This window comes from Periophthalmus magnuspinnatus, chromosome 4 (genome assembly GCF_009829125.3).
Source record: "Periophthalmus magnuspinnatus isolate fPerMag1 chromosome 4, fPerMag1.2.pri, whole genome shotgun sequence".
Lineage (NCBI taxonomy): Eukaryota > Metazoa > Chordata > Actinopteri > Gobiiformes > Gobiidae > Periophthalmus > Periophthalmus magnuspinnatus.
In genome coordinates, this window is record NC_047129.1 from 7,087,650 (window position 1) to 7,110,299 (window position 22,650).

The 22,650-nt window shown below is 37.1% G+C and overlaps 7 protein-coding genes across 9 annotated transcripts; 5 read left to right on the forward strand and 2 right to left on the reverse strand.

Annotated features, from left to right (window-relative positions):
• Positions 1–3: 3 nt before the first annotated feature.
• ing5a (inhibitor of growth family, member 5a) lies at positions 4–2,845 on the forward strand. The gene is made up of 8 exons (XM_033965544.2): positions 4–141; positions 781–852; positions 1,042–1,208; positions 1,284–1,395; positions 1,502–1,598; positions 1,673–1,808; positions 1,931–1,992; positions 2,074–2,845. Exons 1-8 carry the CDS (start codon positions 105–107, stop codon positions 2,111–2,113), a joined length of 723 nt encoding a protein of 240 aa, XP_033821435.1. The 5' UTR covers positions 4–104; the 3' UTR covers positions 2,114–2,845.
• Positions 2,846–3,111: 266 nt separating this feature from the next.
• On the reverse strand, positions 3,112–3,754 carry cep19 (centrosomal protein 19). 2 transcript variants are annotated; one of them, XM_033965546.2, is made up of 2 exons: positions 3,545–3,754; positions 3,112–3,458 (listed from the first exon to the last, which is right to left on the reverse strand). In XM_033965546.2, exons 1-2 carry the CDS (start codon positions 3,672–3,674, stop codon positions 3,112–3,114), a joined length of 477 nt encoding a protein of 158 aa, XP_033821437.1. In that variant the 5' UTR covers positions 3,675–3,754. The 2 variants fall into 2 exon arrangements, with proteins under 2 accessions (XP_033821437.1, XP_033821436.1); XM_033965545.2 differs by having other exon boundaries at positions 3,112–3,461.
• A 372-nt stretch (positions 3,755–4,126) lies between these two features.
• Positions 4,127–6,342, forward strand: pigx (phosphatidylinositol glycan anchor biosynthesis, class X). The gene is made up of 6 exons (XM_055221344.1): positions 4,127–4,251; positions 4,413–4,485; positions 4,567–4,699; positions 4,782–4,998; positions 5,640–5,746; positions 6,202–6,342. Exons 1-6 carry the CDS (start codon positions 4,188–4,190, stop codon positions 6,340–6,342), a joined length of 735 nt encoding a protein of 244 aa, XP_055077319.1. The 5' UTR covers positions 4,127–4,187.
• Positions 6,343–6,543: 201 nt separating this feature from the next.
• Positions 6,544–11,567, forward strand: pak2b (p21 protein (Cdc42/Rac)-activated kinase 2b). 2 transcript variants are annotated; one of them, XM_055221055.1, is made up of 15 exons: positions 6,544–6,635; positions 7,431–7,760; positions 7,843–7,949; positions 8,050–8,200; positions 8,416–8,447; positions 8,532–8,642; positions 8,725–8,857; positions 8,938–9,001; positions 9,074–9,122; positions 9,280–9,392; positions 9,471–9,588; positions 9,673–9,772; positions 9,967–10,163; positions 10,294–10,431; positions 10,509–11,567. In XM_055221055.1, exons 2-15 carry the CDS (start codon positions 7,571–7,573, stop codon positions 10,593–10,595), a joined length of 1,590 nt encoding a protein of 529 aa, XP_055077030.1. In that variant the 5' UTR covers positions 6,544–6,635; positions 7,431–7,570; the 3' UTR covers positions 10,596–11,567. The 2 variants fall into 2 exon arrangements, with proteins under 2 accessions (XP_055077030.1, XP_033821431.1); XM_033965540.2 differs by having other exon boundaries at positions 6,561–6,803.
• Positions 11,568–11,717: 150 nt separating this feature from the next.
• On the forward strand, positions 11,718–13,010 carry rpp21 (ribonuclease P 21 subunit). Its single transcript, XM_055221056.1, has 5 exons — positions 11,718–11,797; positions 11,884–11,984; positions 12,287–12,369; positions 12,447–12,581; positions 12,674–13,010. Exons 1-5 carry the CDS (start codon positions 11,744–11,746, stop codon positions 12,799–12,801), a joined length of 501 nt encoding a protein of 166 aa, XP_055077031.1. The 5' UTR covers positions 11,718–11,743; the 3' UTR covers positions 12,802–13,010.
• A 5-nt stretch (positions 13,011–13,015) lies between these two features.
• Positions 13,016–14,219, reverse strand: aqp12 (aquaporin 12). The gene is made up of 3 exons (XM_033965543.2): positions 13,445–14,219; positions 13,219–13,335; positions 13,016–13,143 (listed from the first exon to the last, which is right to left on the reverse strand). Exons 1-3 carry the CDS (start codon positions 14,037–14,039, stop codon positions 13,016–13,018), a joined length of 840 nt encoding a protein of 279 aa, XP_033821434.1. The 5' UTR covers positions 14,040–14,219.
• A 936-nt stretch (positions 14,220–15,155) lies between these two features.
• Positions 15,156–22,260, forward strand: LOC117370162 (UDP-N-acetylglucosamine/UDP-glucose/GDP-mannose transporter). The gene is made up of 12 exons (XM_033965542.2): positions 15,156–15,403; positions 15,655–15,688; positions 15,766–15,852; positions 15,947–16,014; positions 16,119–16,190; positions 16,287–16,355; positions 16,535–16,637; positions 17,817–17,909; positions 19,762–19,829; positions 20,022–20,100; positions 20,181–20,263; positions 20,593–22,260. The coding sequence occupies exons 1-12, from the start codon at positions 15,294–15,296 to the stop codon at positions 20,696–20,698; spliced, it is 972 nt and encodes a 323-aa protein (XP_033821433.1). The 5' UTR covers positions 15,156–15,293; the 3' UTR covers positions 20,699–22,260.
• Positions 22,261–22,650: the final 390 nt, after the last annotated feature.

A 22,650-nucleotide genomic window follows, 5' to 3' on the forward strand; every position in this document is an offset into this window, starting at 1 on the left:
AGCCTCGCTCACAGTGACGTGCGCCCGGTCAGCGCAGAGTCACAAAACAAACTTACCCCGCTCATTGGAGCTAACACTTGAATAGCACAGAAGCTATATCAGAAATGGCGACGGCAATTTACTTGGAGCATTACCTTGACAGTAAGCATCTTTTAATATAAACTGACTATACTAGTAGCGTATCTTTTAATGTATATTTTTTGAGTATTTAATTTAAAAGTTTAGCAAATTAATTGCGCGTTAGGTCGTGTTTACAACTAATGCTAACAACCTAGCACCGCTATCGTAACCTAGCCTGCAGTAATGTACTGCTCTGTTTTGTGTTATAAGCAGATCGAAGAATACAAGATTCAGACATATTACTTTTTTATGCTGTTAAGGATGTAATGTGTTTTAGTGAACCGACACTCGCACTAGTTTAGGTCACTTCTAGATGTAGGCCCATAATATGTGAACACAATTTTTACTTTATTTATTTTTTCTAAGTATGTTAATATGTAAATTATTTTTGATTTGGTCCAGTTTTATTTACTTGATGCCTATTCAGTTTATATGATGGATTTTCAACCTGTTGGCGCCCGCCTTTCTCGAAAGCGTTTACGCGCCTGTGAAGAGTGCGTCACTTAAGTTAACCACGAGGGGTTGCAATAGTGCCGTTATAAATACTGGTTGTAATATTTACAGAACATGTAAGATTCCATTAAAATTATTCACCAGAGAAATTATCAATTGATTTGAAATATTAAAGTGTCATAAAAGTCTATTTTTTTTCTTCTGTAGGCATTGAAAACCTGCCATGTGAACTACAAAGAAACTTCACTTTGATGCGAGATCTTGACAATAGGACAGAAGGTAATCACTCATGACACTCTACATTCATGCTTCAATCACTCTGAGAAAACCTACCGGTACTTCATAATTTGCAATGTAATCTATGTGTGAGCAGCAAGAATTGTAATGGTAGAATTTGCAAAGATTAATAAATTAATACACTTTTTACTACTTTTTAAATGTGATACTTTTTTTTTTTTCATTTTTCAGAAAAAAAGGCAGAGATTGATAAATTGGCCGAAGAATATATTTTGAATGTGAAGAATCTAGCATCAGAGCAGCGAGTGGATCACCTTCAGAAGATACAAAATGCCTACAGCAAATGCAAAGAGTTTAGTGATGACAAAGTCCAGCTAGCAATGCAGACCTATGAAATGGTATGTTTTTATTAGTGTTAGGCACATTTTCAAATTGACCCGTTATTAAAATATAAACTTCTATACCTCTATAAGGTGGACAAACACATTCGCCGTTTAGATGCAGATCTTGCAAGATTCGAGAATGAACTTAAGGAGAAACTTGAAGTCAGTGGCTATGAGAGTGCAGAAGGAAGAGGCTTGAAAAGTAATGTTGGATAACTCTCCTATTCATTCATATATTACTATAATAATGATAATAATAGTAATAATAATAATATGTAATAACATAGTGATGTACATTCTTAATACAGAGGCAGAATCCAGGGGGCTACGGGAAAAACGTGGCTCTAGAGGAAGAGGGAGGAAAGGCTCTGATGAAGATTCACCAAGAAAGAAAAAGATGAAAAGGTAAGTTGTACATTCCTGATGCCTTAGTATTGTATTTGTTTTCAGATATCATCTATATTGTATTTGTCTTTTAGCCCAGACCTGAGTGAAGCCCTCCTGCCCATGCAACCCTCAGATGTCCTGGACATGCCAGTTGATCCCAATGAGCCCACCTATTGTCTGTGCCATCAGGTGTCATATGGAGAGATGATTGGATGCGATAATCCTGATGTAGGCATTGTCACAAAACTAATTTACCATATACTGTGTATTGTAAACATTTTTTCACTCACTAATTATGGTAGATATTTTTAGCTTAACAACCTAATAACCTCCATTGTTTTGTTTTTTAGTGTCCAATTGAGTGGTTTCATTTTGCATGTGTCGATTTAACCACAAAACCCAAAGGAAAATGGTAAGAAATTTTGTATTACCTCTGATTATAATAGTACAATATACTTTTGTGCTTGTAGTCACAACTATCTCAATTTTGCAGGTTTTGTCCAAGATGCACTCAAGACAGAAAGAAGAAATAGGATGTAGATTTTTATATTATCTGTAGCTTTGTGTAACACATAGGAATATGTATATTTCAGTTAAAACATTTCTCAATGAAAAACAAAATGATAATGCTTTGCTATAAGGTCAAATCCAGATTTGAATTACACTTTAGGCACTGTTTTATCCTATGGCTTGGCATGTGAATAGTCCAGGTCAGCTGCAGGATTTGTAAATTGAATTGAAGGTAGCACAACAGTTCAAAAATTATGGATTTAGGCTTTAGAAAACTTGAATTCAGTTTTACAGAGAACTATATTTTTAAGGAATTAAAAGCCTGCTGAGCATTTACCTTTTCTTTAAAAAAAAAAAAAGATTCTAATTGTTAATGGTGGCAAAAAAGTTGCAATCGCTTTTCTTTTTCTGTTACCTACCTCTTTTGTATATTATGTTTTAAGAGGCATATCAGCACTGCGTAAATGACTGCAATTGACACTGGTTAAAAAAAGTAAATCAAAATGTGTATATTCAATCATATGATTTTTCCTTTATTTGCGACATTTTTGAATGTATTGTGGTACTAATGGTCAGTCGCACAGTGTCTTTGTCTGATGTAAAGGGTTTATAAGCACTTTGAATGAAATTTTCATAATGTTTGGTATGCAGGCTTTTTATATTATGTTGTGTTGTTTAAGCCTATTCTTTTATTCATAACTTCAAACATATTGAAACAGTATATTTTATACAATATAAACTAATATTTTGTGGAATGTGTTCCAAAGATATATTTGTGGTATGTCAAAATTCTAATTTTATTTAATAGGTTTAGGATATTCTTTTTAGTTAGCTGTGAAAATCATTTCATTTAGGTTCAAACCAGAATCGAGGAGCCAAAGTCTTTGTATTTTGTAAAGTCAGTATTTTATAACAAATAAATATTCCACACGTTTGTTCATTCTTGCACATTTTTTGTCGTACGTAGGATTGCATATTTTAATATACATCTGATCGCAATTCCAAAAATATGGATTTTCATTTAAAATCCATCGTCTGACTCCTCATCCCAGCTGCACTTTTCTTGGTTGTTTGCTGAAAACTCGACCTCCACGTCATAAACAAAGTCAGGATCATCTTTTCTTTTTCTATTCTTCTCAAAGAGTTCATCCATTTTCCCCTTCTTTCGGGCCAATTCGTCGTCATCCAGTTTGTTGAGATCTTGCTCCGGGTCTAACCGAAAAGAGGCGAGACTTTGTTCCAGACTTAAACCCTGCATGTGGTCCCGTAAGATGATGTGCAGTCTCTCTAGCTGGCTCTGAGATACACTCTGGAGGTAGTCCCTATGGCGAGGATGATTCTTCAGTGTTTCGGCTGCCTTCCTGTAGTCTGCTGGTGAAGGAGAGAAAAGACACTATTTCAGCAGCTACAAACTATCAAAAGGCATCAGATATAAAGCCGATGTAATACGTTACCTGAATCCTTTGAGTATTTCCGTACGGGTATGATTCTCTTCCGAAGCTTATTGGTTGACTTGTTTTCATAAATTAAAACTATCGATGGAGGACTAAACTGCACCCCACATCGCTTTGCCTCAAAGTTCATCTTCCTACAGTAACTGTTTCATCAATCCCAACAGACTCCGAACTATAACGGTAATGCTTCAGTGCACATTTGCATCTGCATACATTCTACTATTGTTTTCTAAGGACATTTGGAAAAACAATACGCAAAACAAAAATAATTTTGCAGCAAACGGGTAGATTGCTGTGCGGTTGCCAAGGCAGTCAGCGATGGGAGTGTCTATCCACAGAGAAGCCTGTTTACCCATGACTTAAATTTAGACAGTTAGCAGTCTATATTCTTACTGCACTAGCTTTAATCTCTATATAGCTATTGCTGTAAGAAACATGTTATGTTCTGAAAAGACTCTAAATTAGTATATATTATTTTTAGACGCGTATTACTTCCATTTCTAACCAGGCATAGTTAAGACGCCCTTTTTTATCCAAGGGTCCTTCAAAGTCTTTTCCGCAAACAGTTTATAGAAAGGTCTCAAATCAAGCGAAATACTCCTAACAAAATAAACTCTCTTAAAGCTGCTCTGCTGACGCTTTGATGTATCTGCCATTGTTTTTGACACTGGCTTGTTTATCGACATGCCACTCTTTTAATGAGCATGGTAAGGTTTATAGTCTGAATGAATATGCAGTTGGTTTTGGTGGCAACTAAACTTAACAAATGATACAGGTTAATTTCTGTTTTGTATTTATTGGGTTTTTTGTTGTTTTTTTTGTTGTTGTTTTTTATCACCTTCCTCGCTTTTGTTTCATGTTCTTTCAGATGCATCAGATGATTGCAACTTTTTGCAGCACATTAAAGTATCAATGGAATTAAAAAAGACAGGTTTCCATAGGTATTGTGCAATGTATCAATAATTGGCCATGAATCATTAATAACAAATGAACTTTATTTTCTTCCATTTATTGTGTTGAAGAGAATTGGTGACGACTATTCGGTTCAACAATAGTGGGCTTCTCAGCAAGATTTTGCTACTTTACAGCTGGCCTAAAGACATCTATGTTGACCCATTTCAACTTGCATCGCTAGGGGATCAACGTAACTGGGAGGTAAAAAATGTGGTGGTTGAATTATTAAATACAGGTTATCTCTATATTGATACCACATTGACACTTTGTGTTTGTTTGTAAGATGTTACTAGACTCAACCATTGACCTTGAGACGCCAGCCCACAAATCCTCAGGATTCGTCACATACTTGTTTCCACATCTAGAACAATTACCATCTGCACAAGTAAACCTGACAATACCTATCCATGGTCGGTACCAAAAACCATCCCACCATGGGAATGCTCTCAATTCTGTAGACATACATCCTCCCAGTCTGCTGCTTTGGGCTATTGAAACTTGTAAGCATATTTTTTCTGTACATGTTTAAATGTATTTTATATCTGTTACTAGTGTTGGTTAATGATATGATGACTTCAGTGTTTGGAGGAATAACTCAACTTTTACCACAAAGATGTCAAGAATTGAACACTTTGTATCTGCGATCTTGTCATTTCGTTCATGAAATATGATCATAAATGAGAGCAGCGAGTTTTAAATTGACAATAAAAATTAAAAGCTTTTTTTTTCGGTCGAGGTATGAGGAATGAGTCATGAGAGAGACGTAGCATAATCTTAATGTCACATTAATAGTAAACAAATCAACATGGACCTCCATTGCTTCTTTACTATCTATAAACAGCTTTAGTTACATAAATTGTTGTATGTGTCATTATATATACAGTATATGCGTAGATCAGATGAGTGAAGTTTCTGACCCACTGCACCTGCTAATGAGGGCTAACTTGGCCTGAGTGTTTTTGGAGGCATGGGAAAAAGGAGCCTATGGAGGAATCACAGGTAGAACATGCAACTCCATTCCTTCTTGCTGAGAGATGAGAGCTAACCACCATGCCAATGTCTATTGAGACAATGCTACAGCTAAATAGTAAGAAAATTGTTTAAGTTCTAATTGTTTATAAAACTGTATTTCTTCTCAAAGGTACACAACTTAGCAACTTGAGCTCTTTCACCACTACTGTTGTGGTTGCACCTTGCACTGCAAACAACTCAAGCACTTGTCAGTGGATTGAAGTTCACCCTCAACAGGTTGTCTCTTATTTTATGATAATTTGTAAACTCTAAACGAACTGTGTGTAATATTTTGATTTAAAATTTCATAACCATGACCTATTTGCGTCCCAGATTTACTGGTAACAACTGTAATGCCAATTCATTCTTCACAAAACATTAGGCACGATGGCCAAGTTGTTTGTTAAAAATTTGGTGTTTTGATCCTAACCCCTGACACCTGCAGCCATCATTAATTAGTGCTAGTGCAGCCTCTGAAGCTCATTGAGTAAATTCTCGAAGTTCCGAGCTTCCACATGAGGCATGGTCTTGCCATATACTGTGTGAGAGAGAAAAAAACGCAACTGATGTTCCTAGGTTCAGTTGTGATTGTAGTTTCTTTCATAAAACAAGTAGTGCGGGCTACATACAGTTCATTTAACAATCCTGCCTCTTTGCTACTTTATATTAAATGTTTGTGTTTTGTTCTATAGCAGCCGGATCCTGTGACGCTAGAGCTTCCAGTAGGAGATGCATCTCTGGTCATTCCTGTGTGTGGAGGGACGCTTCTTGTCACAATAATATGCACTGTGTCACTGTCCAAATCAACATGGGCAAGGACTTATGAAATGTAGAATTTTAGTTTGTATTATTTTAATGGATTTTTTCATAATAAAAAGTGAGTATTTATAAAAGAGCCCGTAAAATCTGATGCATGCATTTAAAAAAAAAATCATGTCTATCATTCAATTTCAAATGTATTTTTATAATATTATTAGGGTCCTCCTTGCTGTAAATGGAAATATGGACTTTTACACCAATCATTTGAAACATTACTGAATAGTCTTGGGTTGGGTCGCCAGTTCCGCTTCCCCTTCGCCATAGCGGAATTATCCAAGGGCCCAGAAGATACAAGAAAAGTTGCATTGTAAATAGTTGCATTCGCGTATTTTTCAAATTTATATAGACCGGTGGATGTTCGAGGTACTGTGTATCGAAATAAGTGTTTTTAATGGATTTATGAGAGCAAGCCGAAGTGTGGTGGATCGATCTGGAGTAAAGTTGTACTCAAGTTGAGCTGGTGTGGGTTTCTCCGGTAAGCTCTGCGGCTCCTGTGCCGTCTTCGCTAAGCTAACGTTACAAATAAAGCGCTATCTACACCGAAAGTTCACTAGCTGTAGTGTTGCTAAATTATCCCTTTTCATACATATATTTAACTCGCTGGTGTTGGTAGTTTTCATTCTCAAATTTATATAATTAGCTTAAAATCTTGCTGATTTATCTAAGCACTAGCGTGAAAACTTCGCGCTGTCCACTGTAATGAAAGTGTAGCTTATCTTGCTAACATTAGCTGATTGTTAGCACACTAGTTCGTGCTAACTTTAGGTGCTAACATAGCCGCCCTGCTGTTGTTGCTCATTTGAAGGGCGTTTAAAGTAGAAATCTGTGCTTAGAATTTATAAAAGACAAAGGACAAAATGGTATATATATGTCAAGCTACATAACCTTACACATTTACTGTCATAGAATAATGCACGCGATTCTTATTACAATGCTTTACTCTCTATTTTACGTTGTAATGACCTAATATGTTTATCTAATATGAGAAACGGTAGGCTGAAATTGGAGATACAATTCTGAATAGAATTATATAAAATGAAAGTACACTGTAAATGCGTTTCGCGATAGTACATGGCAATAAATGTGCATCTCTTTATTTCAGGTATCCATTGGTGCTTTCGTCATCTGGCTGTGCATGAGCACATGAGTGCCTCATGCTGATGTGAGTGCTGCTTGGCTCACTCTGTCTGTTTGCTCCCACTGAGCCCCTCCGCCCTGTGATATTTTCCTCAAAACATCACAATGTGTGATAACGGAGACGCTGAGGATAAGCCTCCTGCTCCACCTGTTCGCATGAGCAGCACCATCTTCAGCACTAGCTCTGGGAAAGACTCTCTCTCTGCCAACCATAGCTCCAAACCTCTGCCCTCTGTCCCAGAAGAAAGGAAACCTCGGAACAAAATCATCTCAATTTTCTCAGGGGCTGAGAAAAGTATGATAGAAACCTGCTGTCCTTTTTTGTTTGCAGATGCTTGTAATTTAATGCATATTCATTTGTTTTGATTTTTTTGCAGGTGGTCGAAAGAAGGACAGAGACAAAGAGCGTCCAGAGATCTCCCCTCCATCAGATTTTGAACACACCATCCATGTTGGCTTTGATGCTGTCACAGGGGAATTTACTGTAAGTTTAGGGACTTCTTAATTCACCAAATAACTTGCATAACGTACAGTATTTTTCAGGTCTGAACTAATATTCACCAACTGTTGATGTTTTTGCATAGGGCATGCCAGAGCAGTGGGCTCGATTACTCCAGACATCCAACATCACAAAGTCGGAGCAGAAGAAAAACCCACAAGCCGTGCTTGATGTTTTAAAATTTTATGACTCTACAGGGAATGGACGTCAAAAGTACCTCAGCTTATCTTCTTCTGGTGAGTATTGCACACAGAATGAATTTAAAGTGGTTATCAGTGTTCTGTATATACTGTTCTGCTATTAGAATGTTATTGTGTGTTGTGCTTCATTATTTCATAAAACATGTATTCATGAAGAGTTCAAAGCTCTTTGGAGGTAGTTTTTGTGCATTGATTGATTTTAAAGAAGAGCAACATTTAATGCTATAAACTTTTTATGTGAACATTCACAGAAAAAGATGCATACACTCCAGGCCCTCAATCTGTAAGTTTTTCACACTTATAAACACTTGTTTATATTTGTTGTATTCATGTGCAATGGTAACATTTTGTTTCTCAATGATTTTAGCCTGTAAAAAAATGCACTGAACCATCTCCAAATATTAAAGACATTGATGACGACGACGATGATGAAACTCCTCCTCCGATTGTGGCCCCAAGACCAGAGCATACAAAAAGTGTATGTTTCAAAGTTGTATTAAAAGAACAAATTTAAAAATCCTTTTTTTTTAAAAAAAACCAAACTTCTTTTTTCTTCATAGGTGTATACCCGCTCAGTTATTGATCCTATTCCTGCTCCAAGCACATGCCCTGATGGTGATGCAGCCTCTAAAGCAGCAGACAGACAGAAAAAGAAAAACAAGATGTCTGATGAGGAAATTATGGACAAACTGAGTAAATATCATATCATTTCTTGTAATATGTCTTAATATATGTATACATCAAATATCTATGTAGTAAAATTCTTGTTACAGGAACCATAGTCAGTATTGGAGACCCCAAGAAGAAGTACACAAGATATGAGAAAATTGGACAGGGGTGAGTGACTGTGAATTAACTTGAGTTGAAATTAAATAAAATGTTAGCTGAATGTTGAACTTTATTTTGCAGAGCATCAGGAACAGTATTTACAGCCATTGATGTTGCAACTGGACAAGAGGTAGGAATAACAATTAATCATAACCAATTTGCAATTGATGAAATTATGACTTGTATATGAGTCAGTGTAGTAAAAGGTATTGGAGTTATGCATGCTGCTTTTTTACATATATTTGTTCTTAATAACTGCCCCTTTTATTTTATGTTCATCCTCATAGGTGGCTATTAAACAGATCAACCTGCAAAAACAGCCTAAGAAGGAACTGATTATTAATGAGATTTTGGTGATGAAGGAACTGAAGAACCCCAATATTGTCAACTTTTTAGACAGGTACAGAATGATTACCATCTCACAATATATACATGTAAAATTAAATCAAATACATCTGTATTTTCTTTCATATACTAGTTTCCTAATGGGGGAGGAGCTCTTTGTGGTGATGGAGTATTTGGCAGGAGGCTCATTGACTGATGTGGTGACAGAGACCTGTATGGATGAAGCTCAGATTGCTGCTGTCTGCCGAGAGGTACGTTTGATACTTAAAAAGGCATATACATTTACATTACTCAAATACATGAAATCACTATTTTATCTATTGCAATATTTCTAGTGTTTACAAGCACTGGAATTCTTGCACGCCAATCAAGTCATCCACAGAGACATCAAAAGTGACAATGTTTTACTTGGGATGGATGGCTCCGTCAAACTCAGTAAGTCCTGCTAGCGGTGTTGCAGCTTTACTACAGTTATTTAGATAAGATATAAATTTATTGGTCTCACAGTTGAGCTTTCAGTTGTCTGTGCAGCTCTTCATACAAAGAGAGCAATAATAAAAATATGCATTGGATAATAATGGGAATAAAGATATTTAGAATTATGTACATGTAATTATTGTTTTCTGCAGCGGATTTTGGCTTCTGTGCACAAATAACTCCAGAGCAGAGCAAAAGAAGCACCATGGTGGGCACACCTTACTGGATGGCCCCAGAAGTAGTGACAAGAAAAGCCTATGGACCTAAAGTTGACATCTGGTCCCTGGGAATCATGGCTATTGAGATGGTGGAAGGAGAACCTCCATATCTAAATGAAAACCCACTACGTGTAAGAACTGTTTATCTATATGGTTCTGGGTCATTTGAAGTTTTTATGCAGTTGCGTTGTTTTTTATTTATTTTTTTAATTGTTCTAAATGAAGTATACACAGGATCTGCTAATGTTGCTCTCCCATTAGGCATTGTACCTGATTGCTACCAATGGCACTCCTGAGCTTCAGAACCCAGAGAAGCTCTCCCCAGTCTTCAGAGACTTCCTCAATCGTTGTCTTGAAATGGATGTGGAGAAACGAGGTGGAGGCAAAGAGCTCTTGCAGGTGCATATATTTTATAATCTATTCGTTTAAGTGCTAGAATTTATCATGTATTAATTTTTTGTGCAACTTTTTTGCAGCATCCGTTCCTGAAGCTGGCCAAACCTCTCTCCAGTCTCACACCCCTCATCCTGGCAGCCAAGGAGGCCATGAAAGGCAACCGTTAGCTGTCCACAGTAGCTCGCATGCGTCCCCATGCTGTGCACCGAAATGTGCCAACAAATTAGATTTTGTGCCAGACAATAGGCTGAGAGTTTTTAAGAGATTTGCCACTCTTGATGCACCAGCCATTAACACCCTGACACACCTCACTGTGAAGAAGACCAAAAATGGAAAAGGAGCACACCCCACCGCTGTCCGCATGAACTCAGATCTCAGAAGACAAGTCAAACAAGTGCTTAATTTCAAGAGTCAGGCGTAGTTATTTTGTACAACAAATCTTTCTCTTGGCAACAACTTAGAGCTAGGCTTGTATTTAACTTGGAATGAAGAAGACACCTAGTTCAATTTTAGTTGTTTGTTTTTTTAATCAACTGCCTTAAACAAATGCAAATGTTGCCTAATGTATTGTTGATTATGTCTGTGTCCTTTTCCCATGATTTTTACTACCTTTGTAATTACCTTTTCAGCTTGTCATTGTTTTAGTTATTTTGATACTTGAATTTCATATGTGCCCCTTTCTTGCTATACTGTATTCTGGCTCTGTCAACATTAGACGTGTTGTATGGACTTTTTTTCTTGCAGGTTTTATAGGAAACAATCCACAACATTTCATGATCATGGAAATGTGTTGAGACTGTGTCTCAGGCCGTCTAATTGCCGTACTTGGTCTACTGTACCAGTTCCCCTGTCAGTATCACCAGTCTCCTGATATCAGAGGTGCACCTTACAGGCAAATTAAATTGTTAGATTGACAGGGTTTATACGTTCTTCTTTATTGTTATTAAAAGTGAGTATTGTCTTACTCTGTCCTTTTGTGTCCTTCTAGCCTAAAACGTTTCTTGTGTATTGTGTAGCTGGAGCGGGATGGCAATAGTTAGAAGATAAAAGCTGGAATTATGAGTTTGTTTTTATGTTCTGATAACTAACACCCCTGTCTGCGCACTCTAATAAATGGAAGTACACTTGCTTTTGTGAAAGTGTTTGGTGCCAAAATCATTAATCAAATACTGGAAGTTTGATCAGTGCTAGTGTAAGAGAACATGTACTTTTATTTTGAAGTATTGTGACCGGAAGTTTGCTTGGCACCATTACTAGCCTGAACTGCTGCTGTTTTGTTCATTGATGTATAACGTTGTTCTGATTAGTTGGTGATATGGCAGGTTTGAAAGATAAAGATGCCTATTTACGACTTAACTTTCTCTATCAGGTAGGAAACGGTTTACTGTCTAGTCATGTTGAAACGTCAACATTAGCATATATGTGTCGGTCACACTACATGTGCTATCTCCACAGGCAGCACATTGTGTTTTGGCTCAAAATCCCGACAACATTGAGCTGGCACGTTTCTACTGTTTCACCCAGAAGACCATCGCTAGACGCTTAGTCCTCAGACAGTGAGTTAGTCCCAAAGGACCTAAATGTGTTAGGTTTATTAAAACAACTGCCATGCTCGATCAGTTGAGCGTTTCCATTCATTCCTGTCTGTATTTGTCTGTACTGCTCTTGTCTTGTACAGGGGTTATCCTATAATTTGTGTGGTCTAATATGTGTGTTTAATTTGTGACCGATAAAATAAATGCACTGTCATGTAAATTATAAATTTACATAGAATCAAATTAATTGGTTAGAGTTGGCCCAGTGATTATTTGATGTTTCATTTAATCTTCTTTACTTTTTCTTTGTCATTTCAATTCAGGGATCCATCAGTGAAAAGGACACTATGTAAGAAGTGTTGCTCACTCCTCATTCCAGGTGTAACAGCAACGATAAGACAGAAAAGTAAATTGAACAATGCTTAATTCGTGGATTTGGTAGAGTAAGTACTGTTGAACTAAACAGTGTTTTTATGTTTGAAGAAAAAAAGTGCAAGGCCCGCTTTACTGTGACAACATGCCTCAGTTGTGGAGAGAAAAAGGCATTTCTCAATAATCCAGATTATGTTTTGTGGTCTGATCGTCCAGAAGCCCAGCTGCAGGAACACAAGGAATCAAGTAAGATTGCCTATTATCTGTCAAGAAAAGATAACCTGCAAAATGACTAACATGACCAAATATAAATGATCTTTTTGTCTTATCCACTCCAGCGTCTGGTTTCTCATCTAAAAATCAACAGAAAATAAAAAATCCAGTTCCAGTTGGACTCACCTCTAAACGGGAGGAGCAGGTGAAATCCAGCCATTCAACTGAACCAGGATCGTCAACTGGAAGTTAAAAAGTACAAATGCGTTCTTTAACTCTTCTGTTTGAACTTTTAGTCTCTGTGAGACTGATGAAATGGTTATAGGTTAATAATACTACATCACACATATGAGTACAAAAAATGTTTTTATTTTTATCAATGACATTTTGTGATATACAGCAGCACCACAGGTATCATCTTTTTACAAAGTAATTTTGTTTAAACACCATCTAATGGCCTTTTATCATTATTTTTTCTTTTTTTCACTTTTGTCTGCCTTTGGGGCTCTGAAACCTTTCTTCTGAGAATAAAGAAGATTCTTGGAAAATAGTTTTGGGATGTGGCCCATAAATAGGAAGAGGGCCAGTATCATTCCTGGTGAAAAAAATTAATAAATGTTATAAGCTTCAGATCCAATGTTTTCATTGTAATTTTTTTAACAGTACTTGCCTGTGACAGAGCTGAGCCAGTAGACCAGGGAATATTGTAAGTAGCTGAACCCTGGACAGTGGAATGTGAGGCCATAGGCCAAGCAGGGGTTCACAAAGCCTGAGGTGTAGTTTCTGGCTACAAAGAAAATCATAACAGTCCATTATTGAATCTTGGGCTGACCTTAATTTGTCATGTATTCTTAGACTGAGTTTCTTAGTTTATATTATTGTAACTTAAAACCTACCTGAATGTGACAGGAAAGTGAGCAACACAGCGATCAGTGGTATACGGATCAGAGCAGACCGCCGCCAAAGACTAAGCAGAATGAGGTGCAGCACTGAAGCACAAAAAAACTCTGTGAAGAAACCCTGGAGCAAAGACACCTTCAGTGACGTGCTGCATTCACTGGCCATTAGATTCTTGATCATGTGCATGTCTGTCAGCTCCAGGCTCCAGTAGTAAAAAGCCACTAAAATGGCTAGGTGAGATCCAAGGAACTGGGCCACGAGAGCGAGCAAAGTGGGCAGTGCAGAGGCATCCTTCTGCAGGTATCTCTGTAGAGACACAGATGGGTTTCCTGAAGCTGCCCCACAGATGATACCATGGCTCAAAAGCACCACAAACAACATGGTCACTGTTACATCGGGACCAAGACCACCTGCCCATTCACCCACTTCTACTATGGTCTGCACTTCCAGCAAACACCCCACCAGCATGAACGAAGATGCAAACTCCAACATAAAACTAAAACGTGGCCATTTCTTTATGAGGATCCGAATCAGGAAGGCAGTTATCACAACTACCACAAAGTATCCAAGAGACGCATTTAATCCAGACATGGCTCAGGTAAATGGTCCTGCTTTGAATGAATGGGAAACGAATGAGATCTCACTCTATATTTTCTCTTGGACAACGTGGCGCTCACAGAAGGGCATTTCTTATCAAAGACACGTCAGGTTTGCTACCCCAAAACACCTGCCAAACTACACATGGGCCACCACAGGTCATGTCATGAGGGTTGGCCCACACAATTGGGTCATATGTAAATAGTCTGCAGCTTCATGTTTTCAAGTGTGCCATCAGACTAAATATGAAATATAAACTTGTGTGGGTGTGTACTCAGCAGTACAAGTAAAATAAGTTTGTAAGAAAATTATGTCTTGTTTTGTTCTAATAACTCTGAAAATGAATGTTTTAGCATTTGCAAGATATGTATATTGAAATGTGATGGCAACTAACATGCTATTTCCAAAATATTTTCTGTATCTAAGGCCACACAAATTCTCATTATTTCATGACTGGTTATTGGACCACACATTTAGACTTTATTTGGCTTTCTTTATCAGATTATGTCTATTGAACGTGTAACATTCACCTTTCTGGTTTATGACCTTTTCATTCTTTTTAGGTCATATCTCCTGCCCCTGTAGTCCTGCCTCTATTTCTTTAGGTCCATGTGTGTTAATGGGGCACTAACTTTTCTGGTGGAGGGTCCGCTACATGCTTGCTTCTATAAAGATGCAGGCTTCGTAAAGATTCCAGGCTTCACCTGGAATGTTCCACAGTGTGGCATTAAACTTAAATGTACACGGAGACCAGCAGGTGATGCCAACAAGCCAAGTTACAGGTCAGATGTCTGGAGAAATGACTAACTTGAAGGCAAAAACTCCTGTAATTTAACAAATACAAAATAAATTCAATGCTACGGTGTGGAACATTCAGGAAAAAAAAAGCAGACAAGCAGGTCGCAGATCCTCCAGTAGAAAACTTACAGTGCATCTTTAAATAGGCCACCCAATATGAAGTATGTTCTTCTGTTTTCAAGCTACAGTACTCGCACCAGAGTAATACGCATGGACTTATACGCATGGACTATTTATACCTGAAATCTCATGTGCATGCATCAAGTGTTTCTAAAGGGCTTTTATTTTGCCCTCCTCCTCCTCCCCCGGGCTGAGCGGAAGTGGCATGGTGCTACGTACACAGTGCACGTTCCCGTGGTTGGAGGGTTGGAGCTGTGGCTGCTGTCACCGGTGAAGTGATGGCAGTGGAGGAGCTCAGTACACTCACACGGGCATGAGAAGAGGACGGGGATGGCGGACAAACCTCTCACACTCTTTGTGAAGCTATGTGCCGCCGGGTTTTATGGTCTCAGCTCCTTCCTGATCGTGATGGTCAACAAAAGTGTGCTCACCAACTACAGGTAGCTCCTGGTGTAAAACTGTGTTGTTATACATTTAATGCTAGCTCGTTAGCTCGAATGTAGCTTTAAACTTGGGTTGGATCATGAATAGCGGAGGAACATAGAGTGGACCATATGAGCAACCTTTGCCTACCAAGGAAGGAAGATGATACAAAGAAGTCAAATGGCCTAATCTTTAAAATCACTGCCTAAAGTTTGTTTAAAATACTAGCTGATTATTTGTTTTTGGTATTATTGTCTGGTTTGTGCAGATTTCCTTCTTCAATATGTGTCGGAATTGGCCAAGTAAGTAAAAAGACAGCACTGGTCTTTGACAGATTTCAATACAGCTAATTATAACTTTGTTATAAATTGTTAAACAGATGTTGGCTACAGTGGTTGTGTTATGGGTGGGCAAGGCAGCGAGGGTAATCAGCTTCCCCGACTTTGATAAGAGCATACCTGGCAAGGTAAGCCTTTGGAAATGACTTACTTCTCCATCTTTTCTTTTCCTGTGTGAACTAATGGACACTAATGGACCTGATCTATTCAAATTGTTTTTAGACATTCCCTCTACCTCTTCTTTTTGTGGGGAATCAAATCACGGGACTCTTTGGGACCAAAATACTTAAGTAAGTTAAAGTCATGTTAAAACAGAGGACTACTGATATTGTATTACTAGTTTGGGTTTAACTCATGATCTAATTTATTGCAACATCTCTCTCATTCCCTCTAGTCTTCCCATGTTTACAGTTCTCAGGAGGTTTTCTATTTTATTCACAATGCTGGCGGAGGGTTATCTTTTGAAGTAAGGTTTCACACTTAGAAGTTTTTAACCTACTTTTTAAAAACTTCTTTCACACGCAGCCATTGTTTCATTATTTCATAATGCTGTCATTGTCAGGAAGAAGTTCTCCAGACCAGTGCAGTTGACAGTATTCACGATGATCCTTGGAGCATTCATAGCTGCCGGGTATGTCGTCCTAGATCCAGGTGTGGTGCTGTAACCGTAACAAAAGCACTCATACTACAAAGCCCCGTGCGCTACATGTCATTACACATTGTCATTACATTACACCTGTAAACAGTACGCTGCCTAAAACATGTCATTACTGACATAATGCAAATTATAACTTTCTCTCATGTTTTCAGGGCTGACCTGACTTTTGACCTACAAGGTTATGTGTTTATTCTTCTAAACGATGTCCTCACTGCGGCTAATGGGGCCTACGTCAAGCAAAAACTAGATACTAAGGTATGCCACGTTGGACAATGTTTCAGTTTGTTTTTTTTTCTGTTGCTTTGAGGTAATCTTGTATTGTCTTAGCATTACCACTTCACTGCATCAACATAGTGGTTTGAATATATTATTTTCCTTACTCTGTATCATTTAAAACTCTCCTAAGCTTAAACATCCATCAATACTATTAATATTTATTAGTTGATTTATTTAAAGGCACCATACTTTGAGAAATGCTCACTAAAGAGGTTTTATTTAAAATTGTAAAGTATATAAAAAAAACATGAAAATGAAAATGTTATAATTTCATCAAGAAATGAAAAACAGATTAATGAATTGCTAAACAACAATCATAGTTGTGGCCCTAGTTTTAAGTGTAAGTACCGGTAACTTGTGTGAAGCAGTAGCATAAAGTGAGTGCAGTGAGTACATTTTCTTTGTGTATCTCTAATATTATCAGGGATATTTATATCAGGCCATTACAACAACATGTGCAGTTCTTACAAACAGAATGTAATGGCTGAGATTGTCCTCTTTATGTCACATGAGCGGACAGCCTCATGTTACTGCAGGGGGGATGACTGGCTCCATATTTAGTCTATGTCTGAGAATACCATCTGCTAATAGTAAACCTCAGAAGTGGGATGAGTAGCAAACAAATTACTCAAGGAAGAGGACCGTCAAAATAATTTCTTTTCATTAGAAGCAAAGCTCTAAATAATTATTCAAGTAGAAGGGATACAAAATGATTTTTCCTATTTTATTCTGTTGAGGAAGTGTGAAAATTAACAGGTATTTCCAAAGACAATGCTAATGTAAACTACACCTTCCCACTGCTATAAAACACTGCATAAAATGTTAACATAGATTTGGCCTTTGTGAGAAAAGAATAAAATGTTTCCTTCATAATACAATAAAACTACTCCATTACCCAAATTCATGTTAAATAAATGTAAATAATGTAAATGTGTTTTACGAACAAACACATTTATTTAGATAGATTATTTCTGTGCAGCGTAAGAGAAATAATCTAACTATGAGTGTTAATTATAAATGTTACATGGTTTATTCTAGGTATAGCCAGCAGTGACCTGGTCTGACATCTGAATGCACGTTATGAGGAATGTACCATGAATCACTGTGAAAAGCCACTCTGTTTTGCCTCTCTCATCTTTCCCTCTGGGTATTCCGCAGGAGCTGGGCAAATATGGATTACTATATTACAACGCATTATTTATGATCGTCCCCACTGTGTTTCTGGCTGAAGTGACTGGGGACATGCAGAAGGTAAGACAATTTCACATAAGTTATATTAACAGAAAGAGTATATAGGCATATATATCATCTGCTGATGGTTCTCAATCTGAAGTAAAAAGTACTAATGCTAATACTTTGTACCAAACTGTACTTCTTCCCCAAATTACATTGCACAGTAAAATCTACTACTGTTTGTTTTACTTTAAATTATCTCTTCTACAATTTCTCAAAAATCTTAGTCTGTCTACATCTCTACAACGTTCAAAATGCTCTGTTCCACCTTGTGTTGTCATGAAGTGGCAGTTTTCAAGTCAACAGCTCCTTTTACCTTTTGTTCAGGAGATATGATCAATTCCAGGGCTAAAATTATCCAAATGATTTCAGTGAAGATGGAAATTAAAAATACAGTGGAGCACTTTATGGGAAATGAGGTTACATTATAAGGTGGAACAGACTGTTTTCTGTTTGAGGGAAGAACTCAGCGTAAATGCCCAGGGTCTGTGTGTTAAACGTGTGTGCCTGCAACAAAACACAACTCCTTGTGTCTTTTTGTTGAGGAAACAACATTAAAACATGGATCAGAAAATAGCATAATATGGGCCCTTTAAGTGTATACGTTGAGGTGAACAGTAAAAGATGACAATTATTACTATTGTTAACCACCACAAAACCTGTGGAACAGGTCATAAAAGTAATTACTTAAGTGTAAGCCACTGTCCCTTTGTTGGTTCTGACTTGGTACAGTACATTTATCGGCCTGTCCTTCTAGGCCAAATGCACATGTGTACAGAGGGGTGTGTCTCATTGGGCTGTGTGAGGCTCAGTCTGTTGGTCAGTGCTGCAGCTGGGGCCCAGCAGCAGAAGCACAAAGATGCCATTATGCTCCTCATTGGGTTATTACTGCGCTCTTACAACCTCTCTCCACTGAATTAACGTTACAAGTGATTGGAAGTGCCCAGCTAAAAGCTTTTAGCAAGGATCAAAAACATGAATAGAGACATAACAGATTAATAATTCAGAACTAAATCTGAAATCATAATCGCACTCCATAATGGGGTACCCAAATTGAGGCCAAATGTTTGATTTGGCTCTTTACATTCAAAACATTATTATGTTTGGCAAATGGGCTGCTACTAATGTTTACAATGTATAAATGTTTGCTGACTAAGGAAATAACTGGTCTTTGGTATTTTTGTTAGGTTTTTGTCACACATCTCTTAAACCAGGGGTGTCCAAACATTTCTTATTAAGGGCCACTATAAAAACACAGACAAAGCTGAGGGTCCATTGAGGGCCATAGACTGGTCACCAATACAGTGAATACTTCAAATCTGTGTGTTTATTATAAATTAGACTGAACCACTTTATTCATGCTTAGATCCTCAATGGGGCATATTAAGTATTTGAGATGGGCAGAAAGCAGATTTCCAGAAATGTACAGTAATAACTACTGTTTAAGGTAATATGGGCCAATTCACCTGGAAGCTTGAGGGACAAGAAAAATTGGTCTGAGGGCCGCATGTGGCCCCTGGGCCACAGTTTGGGCATGCCTGCACTAAACCAATGGACATGTGAAGAAGCAGAATACTTCATTCTACATTTATCGTGTGATAAATATTTTAGCAGAAGTGACCCATCAGTTTGTTCCACAGTGTACTTTGTGCAACATATCCATAGAGATACAACAAGATAAAAAGGTACATATCTCCAAATACATAATTGTTTTTGACATTCTATCCTTAGCTATATAGGAATAAATAGTTGGGCTGGAGCTAGATTTGAGAAATGGAGAGGACACTTTCCCAATGGAATCAATGGTTTTATTGGTTTAAAATCTGGCTCCCTGAGAGTACTCATTTTGTTTTCATGTTCTCATTGCTAGGCTGTGGAGTATGAAGGCTGGTCAGATGTATTATTTCTCTCACAATTCTTTCTGTCCTGTGTCATGGGGTAAGTTCCTGTTGTATCTATGGTTTCAGAGTGATGAAACATGTGCACTATTCACATAGCAATTAACAATTCAAAATAAAATATTATATTCTTTGAATTATCCTGAAAATGTCACCTTTAAACAGGAAGATGAAAAGTTAATTAAAAGAAATGTTAATCTAAGACCTCATTAAATGGCTTTGTTGTTTGCAGGTTCATTCTGATGTACTCCACTGTGCTCTGTACACAATACAACTCAGCACTGACGACCACAATAGTGGGCTGCATCAAAGTAAAAAAGCATTGTTTAAAGTTTTATTTATTGATGCAGTACAAAGATTGTAAAAATGTGACTCGTGGTGTTTTTTTCAGAATGTACTGGTTACTTACATTGGGATGGTGTTCAGTGGAGATTATATTTTCTCATGGACTAACTTCATAGGTTTAAATATCAGGTATGTGACTGCACCAAATATGTTATTAATGTCCTCACCTTTAAAACCTGTTCATATTCAGGTTTTATAGGCGAGGACAATGACAGTCTAAGTAGTCAGTTAATAGGTTTCTGTCATGCAGTCTTCCCTCCTTTGCACGAAAGCATGAATTGTATAGTATAGTGTACTTCAGTTTAGTTTTTATTTTAAGGAACAGTGCAGGCTTTATTTCCATCTGTAGTCCCCGAAAACTAGAGAAGCAAAGGAAAACTATTGCAAAAATGTCTCAGAATATAATTCAGTATGTCCTGTGTGTACATTGTACTTGATGGTTTTTGTTATGTGCTCAGTATTGCAGGCAGCCTGGTGTACTCCTACATCACACTAACAGAAGAGCAGACCAACAAAGCAAACGAAAACAACAAACTGGACATTAAGGGCAAGGTTATTGTATGACATTGAGACACTGGATCACTTATTTTTTATGAGAATGACACCTCTATTTTTAGTACAACTTATTTATATATGGTACAATGTTTAAGTGTTTCAATGGAATAGTGTTGGAAAAGCTCTGCAGCTGCCATAGAGCCAAACCTCCCAGACAGATTTGGGAAACTTTTTGTTTATTATATTTTTTGTTTTAGATATTTTTTTGTTTCTATTTAGTGATGGTACTGTGAGTATAGGGAGATAAAAGGGGAACTTACATTTTTATTAAGACACACCTGGGTAAATACAGGCACATGTAAACTAAAGAATATTGTGGAAAAGTTGTAGTTGTTCAAAATCATTCAGATTAAGTACTACATGCACATTGTGATATGTATTTGAAGCCTTTTTATGGTGATTATGCCATAAACTGCCAAGCAGTTGATTAAAACCAATATTTAGTGTTACATAAAGATGAATGAAATACGGTAATTTAATTTGGCATAAGTCCCATACCAGAGGAGCAGCTCTTTTTTTAAGCGGGGCTTTGGTTTGGCACAATAAGCAGGTACTTGCCACCCCTTGTGGCTAGTTTCTTAATTACAGTATTTTAAGCATTTATATTAACTGTATTTGAAGCTGTACTTGAAAATACATTATTTGCAATTTCCCCTTTTAATCAAACCATTGAAATAATGGTAGGATTCCGCAATATTCTAACCCCCTTGTGCCTTTGTAGTTTGCCAAAGTGATTGGACGTGACATAACTTACGGACATTGTTTTGAAGACACAATTCTTTTCTTTTTTGCTGTTTACAGTGAATGTAACTTGGGATGCCTTTAAAGCACAGTGCCATACACTGTCTCACTTCTGCTGGTCTTTTCCCTTAATTTTTATTTTGGTTGCACATTCCCTGCTTTAGGCCTTTCAGAGATCAACAAATAGATGTTTAACCATTGAAAGGACCTGTGTGACATGGTAAGAAATTCATTTTGAACTGAATCCTATTAAACCAGTTTGGGTCCAAATGTCCCATCTGCTCTGTAGTTTATCAAACCTTGTGTTGCCAGCCTATTTTAAATTGATTGGACCGTGGGTGGGCATTTCCCATTGAGTATTGGCGCTTTATTGCAAACTTCAGCATTTACATATCACTCCCTCAGTATTACTGAATGTTTTCAGTGACTAAAATGGCTGTAGCTGGTTCTCTATGCACAGAATAACAAGCGTTATTTTGTTTTGTACATGGGGACATTTCTCTTTATCGCACTTTGAACTGGTGTTGCTTTGGAGATCAAATGTTAAATTGAAAAGTAAGAGGTTACTGTGCTTTACTGTTACTGTTCATTTTTTATTTTGAGACTAAACATTTAACAGTCAGGTACAAGGGTTGACTTTTTATATATTTTGTATTTATTTTGTGTAGATATTTACCTTTCAGGGGAAATGTATTGTCTCAAACTCATAACAAAACAGTGTAATTTATTTCAGTATCAAAGTTTAGCTTAGTTTTTGTGAATGTCATTTTGAAAGTATATTACCATATGTGTTTTGTATAAAGTTTTTTACATTAAACATTTTAATACACTTGTCTTAGCTTTTTTTTAATATTTATTTTATGGTGTAGCACTTAAAGGCAAGTCATAATATATTCTGTAAACAAGATAGTAAATGTTATGCAAAATTTTTGAAGAGATTGTCAGTGATGGAGGGTCCTTATCTTTTTGAATTTTTAATGTATTTTTTTCAAAATTGTATCATATATGCTGATGATAAATGAATTATTATTTTATTTATTAAGTATTTTGAGTATGAGCAGGATTCACATGCGATGTCTAAAAACATGATCCTAAAAACCACACTATTACAGGTATTTCAAAATTGGTTAAATAAGTTTATCCAGCTACAAGGAAGGCAAGATTTTTGTTACACAGTTTATTAATGTGTATAGAACTAGAAGACTGTTCTGTTCTTGATG